At 36.5% G+C, this 14,137-nt stretch overlaps 1 protein-coding gene across 1 annotated transcript in view; it reads left to right on the forward strand.

Moving 5' to 3' along the window:
- The window catches only part of OSBPL10 (oxysterol binding protein like 10), a 112,259-nt gene that overhangs the window by 23,427 nt on the left and 74,695 nt on the right, over positions 1 to 14,137 (forward strand). The window contains exons 2-3 of the mRNA XM_056483148.1: positions 7,387 to 7,568; positions 9,325 to 9,404. Coding sequence (XP_056339123.1) covers positions 7,387 to 7,568; positions 9,325 to 9,404 — 262 coding nt within the window. The remainder of the gene's footprint in view (positions 1 to 7,386; positions 7,569 to 9,324; positions 9,405 to 14,137) is intronic.

The raw sequence follows: 14,137 nt of genomic DNA on the forward strand, positions 1-14,137 counted from the left end.
ATGAAGTTGGTGTTTGTGCAGATAATTTTCTCATGTGTGTTTCCTTCATCTTATTTTAGAATCTCATAGAACTGTGCCTTTCTCAAGGTTGACATCCTTTCATTACATGCAGTTCATTAGAAGCGAGGTGTAAGTACTTGATTCTTGCTTTGTTTTAGGTCTTTGTTGTTTTTCTTATTAAGGAAAGCATATTTTCCTGCCTGGAAGCTCTGTTTTTAATCTGTGATGTGAATTGAGCTGAGTAATAACATTTCCAGAATTAAAATTACAGCAGCCCGTTTATTCCCCCAGTTATGTCCCTTTTCTCTTGACCCACAGTACAAAAATTTGAGTCTGCTTAATTGTTAAGTAGGAGTGAATTCGGAACGAGGAAAAAGAAGGTGGCAAGGATTACTAAATTCAGCAAAGATTACTAGGTAGCCAGCCAGTGTGATGGGCTGTGAGCAGTAGGTGCTGTTAGTGGTATCAAACTCAACTGTGTACCTTTTTTTTATGTTTGCCCATAAACTGCAATTGCTACCCCTCAGCATGGCCATGTTATACTGCAGCATAGATTAGTATGATGAATGTGCTTCTCCACAATTCTCTATGAATTCAAAGCCTGTTGGGTACAAATGGATGCGTTATTTTTAGGCCTATTCTTCCTCCCTCTTTCCTAAAAAGCAACCCCTAAGCAATTTTTAATGTTTATCCTTACTGTAGTCTCTTTTTCTGTAAAATCTGGGGAACATATCCATTCATCACTACAGAGAAGTTCAGACAGTTGAAAATAATTGGCATTGTAAGCAGAGGTTGATGACCTGATGAGCTGGGTGGTAGCAATTGTTTCTTCACTGAGGAAGAAGTGACATTCTGGTTCATAAAGAGGGCTTTCTGGGACCTGACAAGACAGGAAATGAGATTTCTCTTAATATTTTATTTGTGTGAGAATTCTGTGGATGTTAAAATTGTGAAGGGCATGATCAGCAAAATTAAGCTGTTCATCTGTTAGCTGTGGATACCACTTTCTCTTTTTCTTAACCACATTTTAGATGTGGAACACCTCTAAAAGTATCCAGCAAATTGTAGTTCATCTTGACTGAATTCCAGTAATGCTGAAAGATTACTGTTCTAAAAACTCAGTTTTCATACAGGGATGCTCAAAGTCAGTAAAGCTTTTAATGAATACTGTGGTTCTTAATGCTTTCTTATGTCAGAAAATGATAAATTGAAGAACCTCAGTGTGGAAAGGATGGTAGAGTTATTGAAATATAAGCATGTTCTCCTCATCATCAGTCTTTAAATGACAACTTTGGAGATAATTTTTTTATGATAAAGTCCTTGGCTGTTGAATGTGTGCGTGGTGTGCTTTATCTTTATTGGCTTGAATAATTCCATTGATTCTATGGATCAAGGTAAAAGGGGAAAAATGTAGCACATTGTATAAATGTGGTGTTCAAGATATCCTAATAAGATACAATTTCCTAAAAAATGAAATATTTCTATGTGACATTTCATTCAGTTACTGAGCCATAAATTTTGCTTTTCTTTGACACAGTAATTTACTTTCTATCCTACAATACTTACCTATTTTAAAACTACTTCTAAAAAAATAAAAAAAGGAAGAAAATTACAGAATAGATTGATTCCTTATTCTTGAAAATCTTCCTTTAGAGGGTTATGGTATCAGTGAAGAATATGTGCTGGCCGTGACTGCGGGGAGATTGGAAGGGAGCAAAAGGAAAACATGTTTGGAAACTCAGAAATGTTGAGAGCAGTGGTTGAAGAAAAAGGTAGTGAAATTTTTCTGTTGTGAGCTGCTTCTGTTCTTGAGTTAATTTGGTGCTGAAGTATGGAGTAGAGCATAGTATTTGTCACATTGTCTGGAACGACGAATTCAGCAGTCTGAGAAGGGAAAATATATTCCAATGTGGTAGGGAAGGTGATGCTGCTTATCAGGGTTTTAAATATGAGTGAATATGGTCCTGTTTCAAGTAAATGTATTGTATTAAACCATTTGGATTTTTATGGCTAAATAATAAATAGATAATAAAGTATGTATTGTGAGACTGGCTTAGGAGAAAAGATGTCTGCAGAAGACCTAAAGTGGTGTTTTAGAAAGAAAAGTTCCTCTATGCATCAGTGAGTTAAGTAACTGGGGAAAAAAAATCTTCCAAAAGGTGAAACAAAGCTAGCCTGCTGTAGCAATAACCCAGCAACCCTCTCCATCCAGAAGTACTTGCTGTGTTAGGTCATAGTACAGTTAAAACAATTGTATTGTTTGGAAATTGTGGAAAATTGGAAGATTTTTGTCTTTGGTCAGAAGGATTTGTCTGTGCTTGTGTGCAGTATTTGGACACACATACCAATTTTAAACATAAATTCTGGGATTAGACAGAGTCCAGCTATGAAGCCTGGACTCCAGCACAGACTACCTTCATGAACCCAAGGATGTGATTAATACAGTGCTGCTTTCCAAAAGAGTTGAGGTTGTTCCAGAAGTTTGAGTCAGAAATTGAAGGTTTGAGTTGGACTGTAGTTGTCCAGGTGCACTATAAAAAACCTCTGTCACGTTATGGATTCAAACTGGAAGTTGTACAAAATCTGGTCCAGAAAACTGACTTGAGTGGTAAAGAGAGGTGTGAGGAGTATTCGAATTGCTAGGAATGCATTACACAATGGAAAGATTTAGCAATCCTACTTTGAAAATTTCTTGGGATTGCAGAGTAGTGAAAACATGGGTTCCAGATGGTTGGTTTCTGAGATGTGCTCAGAATAAGGGAAGAAAAGGAGAAACTTGTTTTGAGGTGTTTTTTTCTGTTGGGAGCATAATTTTGGGTGCTTTGCAGTTTGCCTTCAAGTGACAGCTTCAAGGAGCAGTGCACCATGTTATGATGTGTAATTGAATTATGAAATACATAGAAATGTGATTTTTTATTATTTACTTACTAAAGTGTTATTTCCTCTGGAGAATATGGAAATTATTAATTTGACTGGAAATGGGGAAATTAAAATTCTTAAATCCAGCGAGGTGAGTAAATTACATGGGAAATGTTCATATTTGTGTGCTGTGTGTGGCTTTTAAAATTTTTCTTGAAGAATTCTTTATAGCCTCAAATCTTTTACACTGGTAAAGTGTCACTTTTTCTCATGGAAGACCTGCTGTTCTTTGTAGATAGGCTCTAGTGGTAGAGCACTTTTATCTCCTGCCATACTTACCAGCATTTTATCACTCTTTAAAAGCATAGTCATTGCTTTTTCTTAAAGTCTTCTTAAATAGGGAACTAATAATAAATCATTGTAATACTATATAATTATATGAGCATGTTATAATTATTATTCTAATAAATGCTTGTATTAGTGGAAGCAAACCCAGTTGAAATACTTTATTAGTACAGTGTTTGCCCTTCCCTTCTAAGAATTCAGTGGGCAGCATGTTACACTTCCTAGCATATCATGCATATTCTACTTGACATTTTAAAATTCTTTTTAAATGGCTGTGAATGAATGAATGAATGGATGAAGGACATGGTGAATCAAAAGTGTTTAATTAAGACAGTTGTAGAATTTATAAGACTTAGGATTTATGCGGAGAGGGCATTAATTTTGAAATATGGGAAGTAAAAGAAAAATAAACTGTCATCAGGCCGTATTTACAAACTCCTGTGTGACATAACAATTCTGGTAGTGTCAGACTTCAGCTTTGCAAAGGGGTGTGAATGTTTTTGCTTGTAATTGATGTCCGGTGGTAATGGTTCTGCCTTTGGTTGGAATGGCAGAGGGGGAGTATTCTGATGGATCTCAGGAGCTTAAGGGAAGCGGGGCCAGAGGATCAGGAAGCTTTTAGTCTCTGAATGGATTTAAATCTGAAATGAGGAATTCATTGGCTTTTCTTTTGTGAAGTAGCCTGCATTTTCTTGCCTGTAATTATGCATGTCTATTTTGAACTGTGCTTAAGCAGTTAAAACTACTTAAAATACGCTTAAGTGGTGATTTTCTACCTTATCTCTAGATGGACTCTTAAATACTTAATTAAAAAAATGTTATTCTGGTTTTGGAATAACAGAAAAATTCAGCAATCTTTTGGAAGTGTTTTTCAGTAACAGTTGTTTCACACTTTCACTATAGCAGTAGTTTTTTGCATGAGTAGTATGACATGACTGGGCTCTGCTATCTTCTGCCTGACTGTTCTCTGAAGAGCGCGTTTGTTTTCATTGCTGGTATCTGAGATTTAATTACAGAAATATGACATCATGGGTAAATGTGAGTAGAGAAAAAAGGATGAAGTGGCAAGATGAATCAGGTGTAGTGCTGTTGTTTCCCTGGTAGGCAGAACAAATGACTTTTAGAAGTTAAAAGTGATCTCTGTCTTTTTGATTCAGCGCTTCTAAAACGGGACACATACCTTTCTCTTCTCTCTGTTCTGCTTTATATGTGTTACGCTTTTCCATCCTCAGTTAATGAAGGACTCTGGTCTCCATTTCTTCTGTGGTTTTGTGATGGTCTGAACTGGGTCATCATTTGGTCTGTGATGCGAGAAAATGTTTTTGAAAGCTGCTCCTGTTTTTCCTATCTCTTTGTGTTCCTCCTTCCTCCACATCCTTTGTGTGAAGCCTCGCACTGCTTGATTTGACATTTAATTCCTTATTCCTTCTCCTGGCTTTTTCTATCCTTTTAGCAGCTTTCAAAGTGTGTTATCTCTCTGCTTCTTTTGTGAGGCTATAGTTGTCTGTGCAGTTTATTCTTGTCTTTTTTCTGTGATACCACTGTGTGAAAGGTGAAGAGGGGACTTGCACATCAAACCATAACCTCTGAAAAGGAAATGATTGATTCTGTGTGATATGAACAGTGTCATGACCAAGACGGTTGCAAAAATTTCCTGGTTCTTTTGGGACAAGAAAGAAGGCAGGATACTTAAGGGTGATGTGAGGGCTTGTGAGAACTGGTTACCTTTTTCTTTCTTAAAATTACTGCTTGATTTCTACTGGAAACTTTACTTGCTTTTACAGGCTTCTAAGACATCATCACAAAAAAAAACATAAGGTACAACGCTGGTGATGATGTTTTTCTGTGACAGTACATAGAGTAGATTGTGGTTGGCTGGAAATCCAGTTACCACTACTGCTATAACAGTTTTAAGTTTTAACAAGTATGTGGAAGGATGCCGTCTCTGCATTTGGGAATTTGCAGAAGTTGCTGCTGTCGGATGTCATTATGCTGGTAAAGGTATATTCTGTACTCGAATGGCTGGTTTCCTTCCCTGGGGTAGCTTTAAGCCAATGCAAAGCCCATTTTTGTGGAGCTTACAGTCATTCTGGGAGTGCTTTGCTGGTCTAGCATGCAGAAGTTTCTGAGCTGAAGTGCTCGTAGTGTTTATGTTACTTAATAGATTCTGTTCTAATAGACTCAAAGGAACTTTTTTCCCCAAATCCTTTGGTCTTAATAGGAGAAGAAGAGACTTTTTCTTGCTTCTCTTTTTCATTCCTTTTTTTTTTCTCCTCCAGCTGTTGTTCCTCCTTTTGTTAATTGTAGAGCTCTACTTTAGTAACCGCAGTGGTGATTTCCAAGGTAGTAATCGATTGAAAAATGGCCAAATAACAAAGGCTGAAATAAATTATTTGTACCTGAACAATAAAAGGACAATGAAATTATAATGAGGATGCACAGGCTCGGAATGAACATCATATAAAGTCTAGACTTGTTTGCTGAGCTCAGGGATGATGAGGGGAAGCATTAGCTCTAGGGTCAAAATACTTAAGGGCGTAGCATCACTTCTGTCTAGTGCTCTGCTTTTTCTCTTGAGTATGTAACAGATATTCCCAAAATATCTGGAAAAATGAGAATCAGCAAAATTAAAATTTACTATGAAATATGCAAATCTGACATTAAAAAAAATTAAATTTCCAATTCTGCTGTTTTCTCCTGCAGTAAAGTGCATCATTTTGTCCCACTAAGCAACCTGAAGAGAAAAAAATGTTTTTTAAGTGGAAGAGTAGTATTGTAAAATCATTTAAAAGTCAAACACAACAGGAAGGTTATGAACTGGTACAATACAAGTCAGTACGGTAATCTGAAATTTTGGCAGTTTCCTTTTAGGGCATGCTTATTTTTAACACTGCTATTGAAAATGTGCTTGTCATTCAGCTTGCCATTCCTCTAGTCCTTCTTTGTGTCTAAGATAACCTGTAGAGGGAAGGTGAAGTGATGTGCTACATGTTTACAAAAGGGAGGCTTTCCATTTGTTTCTTGAGGAAAAGGATGCAGAAGATCGAGTCAGGGCAGAAGTGAAGGGTGTAGTGATTCACTAGCTTAAAATTCTTAGGGACAGTATTGTTAATCTGTAACAATTGAAAGAGAATTTGATCTTTGCTCTGATGCAAAGGCAGTGGCAGTAGAGAGTTCAGCATAACTGCAGCAAAGGTAGGGGTCTCAAACAGAATATCTGGACTGTAAATCTTAGGCAATAAGTGCTTGCATCATGTCCAGGCTTATTTGGTGTGAATAAAGAAAGGAGCAGACCACCACCAATAAGTGCAGGCTGTGAAGAGAATCCTGGAAATGTTCTGTAGTGGGAAAGGTTAGAGATGTTCTGTATTGGGGAAATTGTAAAAGAGCTAAGACAAAATGTGGTAATGAGCAAAGTTGGGATGTACAAAGCTACAGAAGTCTGAATAGTCACAGTTTTTGAAATACTGTACCCAAATTCTTATGACCTATGGTAATCTTATCTTAGAGGAAAAATAACAAATACTGTGCATTACAAATGCCCATGTTAGTGGGATTAGCCAGATTGTTGGGGGTGGTTTTTTAGAAGCAGCTGAGGGTATTTGGGTGATCTTCGCTCTAGTCTGTTGAGGGTTGTAGTACATTAATCTTCATGTGAGCCAGGAGGTTGCTGTCTGTTCACTCTTAGTCAAGGGTTGGTGTTAAATAATTTTTCTGTGTAGTAGCACAGAAGAGTTCCAAAGGGAAATGAAATTTAGGATCTGTGCTGTTGTCAAAGACTGATTTATTTGTGGAAAAAAGGAAATGTTTTCAACTCTTGAGACTGATGTGCCAACTTTGAAATATCTTCACTTTCCTTTAGTGCACCTGGGCAACCCAGTTAGTGTTTTTTTTTTGTTTGTTCTTGTTTTTTTTTTTTTTTTTTTCGTATGATCTGTCAGTCCTAGGTGTTGGTTTATTGTTTATTGTGAAATGGCATGTGTTACGAATAAAGGAATAGGTTGCCTACCCTGGAAAAACCAAGCCTAGTAACAGTGCGTTATAAAACTGTAATTACAAACATTACTTTAACCTCACTTGTGTATTTATGGTCTTGATTTAAGATCAATCTGTGCCCTTTGTTTGGTAAGTGCATGAATAACTTCTGTGGAAATGCTATATGCTTGTAATTTCTTTCAACAGGTACTTTGTGCTGGACTTTGAGACGGGGATTCTGCAGTATTTCATGAATGAACAAACTAAAAACCAGAGCCCAAAGCCACGAGGAGCCTTGTCTTTAGCTGGAGCTATAATATCGCCCAGTGATGAAGTGCCACACATGCTGGTGGTCTACTCTGCTAATGGAGAGATGTACAAGTTAAGAGGTACAGTGCTGCTCACAGTGCCAGCGGAATTATTCTCTTCTACTCCCACTTCTGCTTATCTTCTCTCATGTTTCATTTCTCTTTTACTTCCCTGTGCTGTCAGAAAGTAGTGGCTATACAGCTCTGTTATTACACAGTGTGTTTTAAAACATGGTAGAGGAGTAATCTGGAGTTAAGTACATGTGACTTTACAATGTATAGACTTTCAGGGCTGGAAGGTACCTCAAGGTGGCTTCTGTAATCTGTTACTGTGGCATTTTGATTGAATGCTATATCTTACTTGCTTCCCAAGGAAGGAAAAGCTGCTTTCATTGCTGTCCACAGCATAATATTTATTTTCTAATACTGTTCTTCCCTATCACAATCCTGCAGATAATGTGCAGTAATGAATCTGATGATGGGAGAGAAAGAAAAAGGGAAAGGAAAGGAGAAAAGAAAAATGCCAGTGAGAGGCTGCTAAGATATTATATAATCAGTCTTGAGATAATTGAATGCTCAGTGGGAATGAGCATAATGTTTTCCTTTCCCTTGTTCCCAAGTGTAAGACAGACAATATAGGGTATATAGGAGTTACTTTGGAATATTTATAAAAAAGGAAGGAAAAAAGAGGCAGTGTTCTGATTTTAAGGTATTTTCAGTATGGTTGATTGATCACGATGCTTCCAAATAAAACTGATTTATGAAAAATAAACAGTTACTGTACATAATGCAGTGTAACAGAAGTACTCTTAGTTTTATTCTGATCACAGTTTATCTGTTGTCCAGCAGGACTGAGCATGCAGGAGTCCCCTATGGTACAGTGTGTTGCTCTTACATACACAGAACTGAATTCAGAAACAACCAGGGAGAATTTCTGTTAAAATGCTTTGAAAGTTGCACAGCTAGAAATCATGAACACTTGTTACTTCATTATGCTTTTCCAATCACTTGAAATTATCAAATGCTTACAATATGCTGCTTTTAATTTAATAATATCTGTGAATTTGATTAAAATCAGTAAACAATTTTTATGCTGAGTCAATAACCATTAAGATGCTGAGTAGCAGAGGAAGTAAGAGGAAATATTTACTGAAATTATCAACCCTGTATTGCCATTCTTAATGAGGATCCCTGTAGTAGTTGTTTAAGAAAAAAAAAAAGCCTCTCTCCTAAACCTTACTGTATTACACAGGAACCATCTGGAAGCAAACTCTTCAATAATTTTTAAAGCTGGTTTTTAAAGATGTGGCGGGGGGGAAATTGTGATTTTTATTCCTGTGTCTTTAAGTTGCATATGAATGACATGGGTTTAGAGAGAGATTTAGCTGAACTCCATTAAAAGAGAAGCACTTAAGTACCTGGGGAACTGGTAGCTTGTCTGGTAGCTGATTGACAACTCGAGTGTAGAGCTTTTATGAATTTAAATGCTGTGATGTGGCCCTTGTCCTTCACAAAGACAGACAAGTAAACCAAAAGTGGATGAAAAATTTTGAACAAAAATATCTCTTGAGGTAGGTAGTTCTGCTTTTGCTAACATCTGAAGGAGATAACTATGAAGAAGACTCAGAAGCTTATTTCTTCCAACTGGCCTCTTAAGTACAGGGTTAGATGTGTTGCTCAGAAAAACGTAAGTGTACTTACGTAGCATAAATTAGGATTTATACTGCATCCTAATCAATAATTAATCTTTCCCTCTCTGCCCTGCTCTGTCACCTCTTGTGCAAAAATGGGTATTGATTTATGTGTGATTGCCTGCATTTTCTTCTTTCTCTTCTAGCTGCTGATGCAAAGGAGAAACAGTACTGGATAACACAGCTTCGATCCTGTGCCAGACATCACAAGGAAAGTGATTCTAAGGTAAATAATTAAGAGTGAGAAGTAATTATTATGTCTTAAGTGGAGTAGGTGAAGATTAGCATAGCCTGGATGATTGGCTGCTGTAATGAGTGGGTTGATGTGCAGACAGTTTTGAGTAAAAGCAGCAAGCTATCATTTGTCACTAACTGGAGCAGGCTTGAGTCAGTTTGGGTGATCTTAATAAGGAAACATTTTCCTGCTTATGACAAATTAGTGAAGTGCATGGGTAATTGAGTTGCTGAATCAACATTTATTAATTAATAGCATGTGATGTCCTGATTAGTATTAGAAGTATTAACTAATATAGTTTAATTTCATTTTATGCAATTTAGTGACTTTTATTATAGGAAGCTTCAGATAGATGTTAGCAGCAGTCAGTCTCCATCTTCTTTATTAAATTGGAAGGAGCTTGTAATATGAAGTTTTATGTTATTTACTTCTCTTTGGAACTAATTGTCCACAATTTTTATCCTCAAACAGCTAGATATGTTGGGCAGGTAAAACCACTGTGTAGACTTAGCAAAATGGCAGGTTGAGGCTGTCTCCGACCTCAAAGTAAAAATTGCATTACCTGTGGGTACAAATGAAACCCTTTTTGAAGGAGTATTAAGTAGCTTGAGTATTTCAGTACTTTTAAATTTTTTATGCATTGGAATTCAATATAATTTTTATATGGATGTGATCCAGTACTACTCAGAAAGGTGCAACTCTACTTGATCAGGGTACTCTTACAGTTGCTGTTAATCTGCAGCTCCTGTGCCAGATAGTGATCCCAACTTTTTATACTCAATTGTCATAATGGAATTATTCCTCAGAATATTTTCTGATCACTTCTTAAATGCATTTAAAAATTTATCATCTGTAATTTAACTGTGATGAGGTGGTAAAACTGCTGTTCAGTATATATGATATTGGAGACTTATGCAGTGGCATAATGCTTCTTATGCTTCTACACTCTATTAATTTTCATAATGTTTCTCATTACTGCTTTTGTTTTTATTCTTTTCCTGCTTGTGATAAATTATTCCATTTTAATAGCGAAATTTTATTTAGAATGGCAGTAATTTAGCTGAAGCTGATTTTTGTAGAACTGAAGTTGGGATCATATTTCTTCCTTGGGTGAAAACTGTTGCACTTAGTAATAATTTCTGTTCAGACTACTTTTCCATGTTGAGCTCCTTAAACAGGAGTAGTATCTACCTATTTTCTTCTGAATTCATTAGTGTGTCAAGAGAAAAATCTTCGTGTTACTACAGTGAAAATAAAGAGCAATTAGTTGTGATCCAAAGAAAGCAAGCAGAATTTTAGAAATTATCAGGAAGAAAAAGGGATAATACTTAGACTGCTCTAACTCTGTCAAATACTTGTAATGAATACTTTTATCAGTACCTTCCATTTCTGAAATGAGAACTTGAAGTGGGGAAAATGAAGTACTTTTCATCATATTTGTTATTCTTCTGTACAGGATGAACTCTGTGTGATGAAATTTGACTTCTCTGTAGTCTTTTTTTTCTGGCAATGAGAATGGAAAGGGCAAATCAGTATAGTAAGTTCTCTGCAGTGGCTGAATAGGAAGTATTTGCTAGCTGTTAATAATGTTGATATGGGGAGCCTCAAAGAAAAGCAGCTGAAATCAGGCAAAATTTAAAAAAAAAAAAATCCCCAAAAGAGCATGAATAGAAAGTGGAGAATACTTTGGGATGCTTTGATTCCAAAAGTGTTTATAGATTTGAAAAGTATTTGAAACGTAAAATTTTATTAGAAGTCTTGAGTAAATGAGTGAGAGGCTAGTAAATACAGAGACAGTTTCTGTCACAGAAGATCCAAGGCACAACTTCTGGAAACAGGAAGGCTTTAGAATGGGGAGCATCTCACTGACTACTTGTATTCTTGCATAGTCACCAAGAGTGCTGTGGTTTGCTTCTGGTTCCTATGCTCATTGTGCAAGAAAATAAAAGGATTTCCTTAACTGAGGTGTGGTGGACATATGTAGCAGAGGCACTAAATAATAGAATATTTCAGCTAGTAGGAAGAGGGCTCTTGCATTTTTCTTTAAGACCGATGAGTTACAGAAACTTGGCATGGGGAGTTGCAGTATAGATGTACTTTGGAATAGATATGTTTTAATTAGCTAGAATCTGTTGAGTATAAAATAGAAATGCTGAACAAAACAATTCTTCTTAGTTCTGTGTTACAAATCAGGCTAGGTCACTGTGAAGTACTTTTAATTCTCTGCTTTTGTAAGCCACAGAGCAAATAGAGAATATCTATCTTCTGTATTTTTAAACTTAGTAGTCCAGAAAATAAAACATTGGGAATTCATGTGCTTCAGATGAGACCACTGATGACTCTATTTCTTACTTCAAAAGTGGACTTTACGTGTAGTAATTTTATGCTTACCTGTTCCTAGAAACCTTTCTTGTGACAAGATTTATCTCTTGTTTTTAATATGCTTTTTTCCTTTTCCCCCTCCTATCTTCTCAGTCCTGGCTTTAGCATTGCATATAGTGCTACTTTGAATTTCACCTACAAGTCTTAAAACTTCTCTCTGGTTTTCTTTATTAAAGGAAGGGGCCAAAAGCTAGAATGCTACAATAACTAGACTTTGGAGATCAGATATTGTTTGCAAGGTAGCAATCCTTCATTCACAGAAAATTCCAGAAACTAGAAACCCTGCCGCCCCCACCACCTCCCCCCATATTTCTATTTTTTTTCTTTTCTTTTTTTCTTTCTTTTCCTCAAAGTTTCTTCATATCCACTGGTAGGAGGTAAGAGAAGCAAGAGCTGCTTCATTTCTTTGTGTTGTTTTTTTTCTTTCTCTTGTAGATGATGGTACTTTATACTAAATTATTATTGGCGTGGGAGTAGAAACATGCTCTTTAAAATATTTCAAATTTACATAAAATAGCATTATGCTATTTTTAGCCACCTTACTGTTTCTTTTGTGTTTAGCTTAGGGTCTGGAATTACATAGAAAGGTCTCTTATGACACAGAGTTGGGTATATGTTTGGCTTACTTTTGCATAATCAAGGACTTTGCAAAAATCTGTGGTTTTGGGTTTTGTTAAAATAACTCTACCATTGACAGGACTGTTGGGATTTGTTATTCTGCTGGCAGCAGGGCTGGATCTCTTTATTCCTCCCTCTCTGTATACTTTAAGGGCTGTAGTAAGTGAAAACTGCAAGTTATCTGTCTCTCATTGTGTTCTGAGCTTCTGGAGTTTGAATAGATTCCAAGCTCTGTCTCTGCTGGGAGCAGCATCTGGAAAGTTGGAATCTAAGTGTTTGCTCCCAGCTTCTTCTGCAGCTTAAATCCACCTTTTTCCCAGGAATACGGAGATGCAGAAATTTCTAGCTGTTCTTTAGGAGTCATACACTTGAATGGGCTAGAATGGGAAGTGAAAAATATGCAGTGAGAGGTATATTTTATGTTATGCAGGTGGGATATAGTTTAAATGTGAAAAAAATAATAATGGGATAACCAGGCACGAGTGGGAAGGTTCCGAAGAATAGCAGCAAAATAACTCTTGGCAACAGGTCGTTCATGCTGGAGAGAGAATACATTTTTATGTCTTGAATAGATGTTATTGGAAGGGAATTTGTAGAAAAGCATGATAATTTGGAAGATGTTTTTGAAAGCTGAAGCTGTGTCACTGTTTCTGTGAAATACTTAGAGAAGAGCATTCCTTCTTGTTGCACTGGATCTAGATCAGCATTAGTTTCCTTTCTTTTTCAAGCTACTGCCTGCTTCAAAATGCTACTGAATGACTTGCTGTCGTGACTGTTTTTAAAGCTTCAGCTGGGGATTGGAGTGGTGGAGGAAATTAAATAGAGAAGTGATTGAAAAAAGAAAGAAAAAGTTGTATATTAAACACTAAATTTAGTTGCATCCTAATGAACGGTCCAAAGGTGAGCAGTACAGTTAACGAGTGGATGTAACATAAGCTAAGTCTCTGACTTTGTTTTAATTAAATTTTACATGGTAATGATAAAAGCAGTAAAAGAAAAGTGTTCTCTGGCAAGTAATTCCCATGCTGTCAGATAGTCTTAATATTCTTGGTATTCCCATACAAGTCTCATTTCACTTAATTACAGTTTGCTCAACCTCTGTAAGTGCCAGATCAACTGTATTGCAAGAAATCTCGTGTCTGGATAGGATTGCTGGTTCTTTGAGACTATTCTAAGTGAATATTTTGTACAAGCTTTAATTAAAGCATTAGACAAATTTGAATTCAGTGATATAAAATGCTTTCAAGAAGGAGTAGGCTTATGCATAATTTCTGTGGTAACTTCCAAGGACAATTTTGTATCCAGAAATTGTCACAAGCTTTTTGGTTTTTCTGTTTCATACTCCTTTTTTCTTGATTGTTTAATGATGATGGCTGTAAAAGCACTACTGAAAACGAACACAGGTTTTTAAACCAGCTCTTAGTGCCACTGGGTAGATTGGTTGCTGGATTTGCATATAACCCTTGTATATCTCAGTGTGTCTGTATCAAGAATGTGACAGGGAGCAGAACCTTTAGCTTACAAAGTAGGTTCTGAGCTCAGATGGTAACTCTCAGCTTAGGTCTATGTTAGAGTAAGGACAAACTCTCCTTTGTTTCATCTTTTGGGTTGGAGCTGCACAGTGAGCTACCTGCTTAAAATTGGATGGTGTGCATTCATCTTTAAGCTGAACTCATTTGCTGATTCCTTGCAGCTATAAATTGCAAATAAGTTCTCTTCCTTCT

Source organism: Oenanthe melanoleuca, chromosome 2, assembly GCF_029582105.1.
Source record: "Oenanthe melanoleuca isolate GR-GAL-2019-014 chromosome 2, OMel1.0, whole genome shotgun sequence".
Lineage (NCBI taxonomy): Eukaryota > Metazoa > Chordata > Aves > Passeriformes > Muscicapidae > Oenanthe > Oenanthe melanoleuca.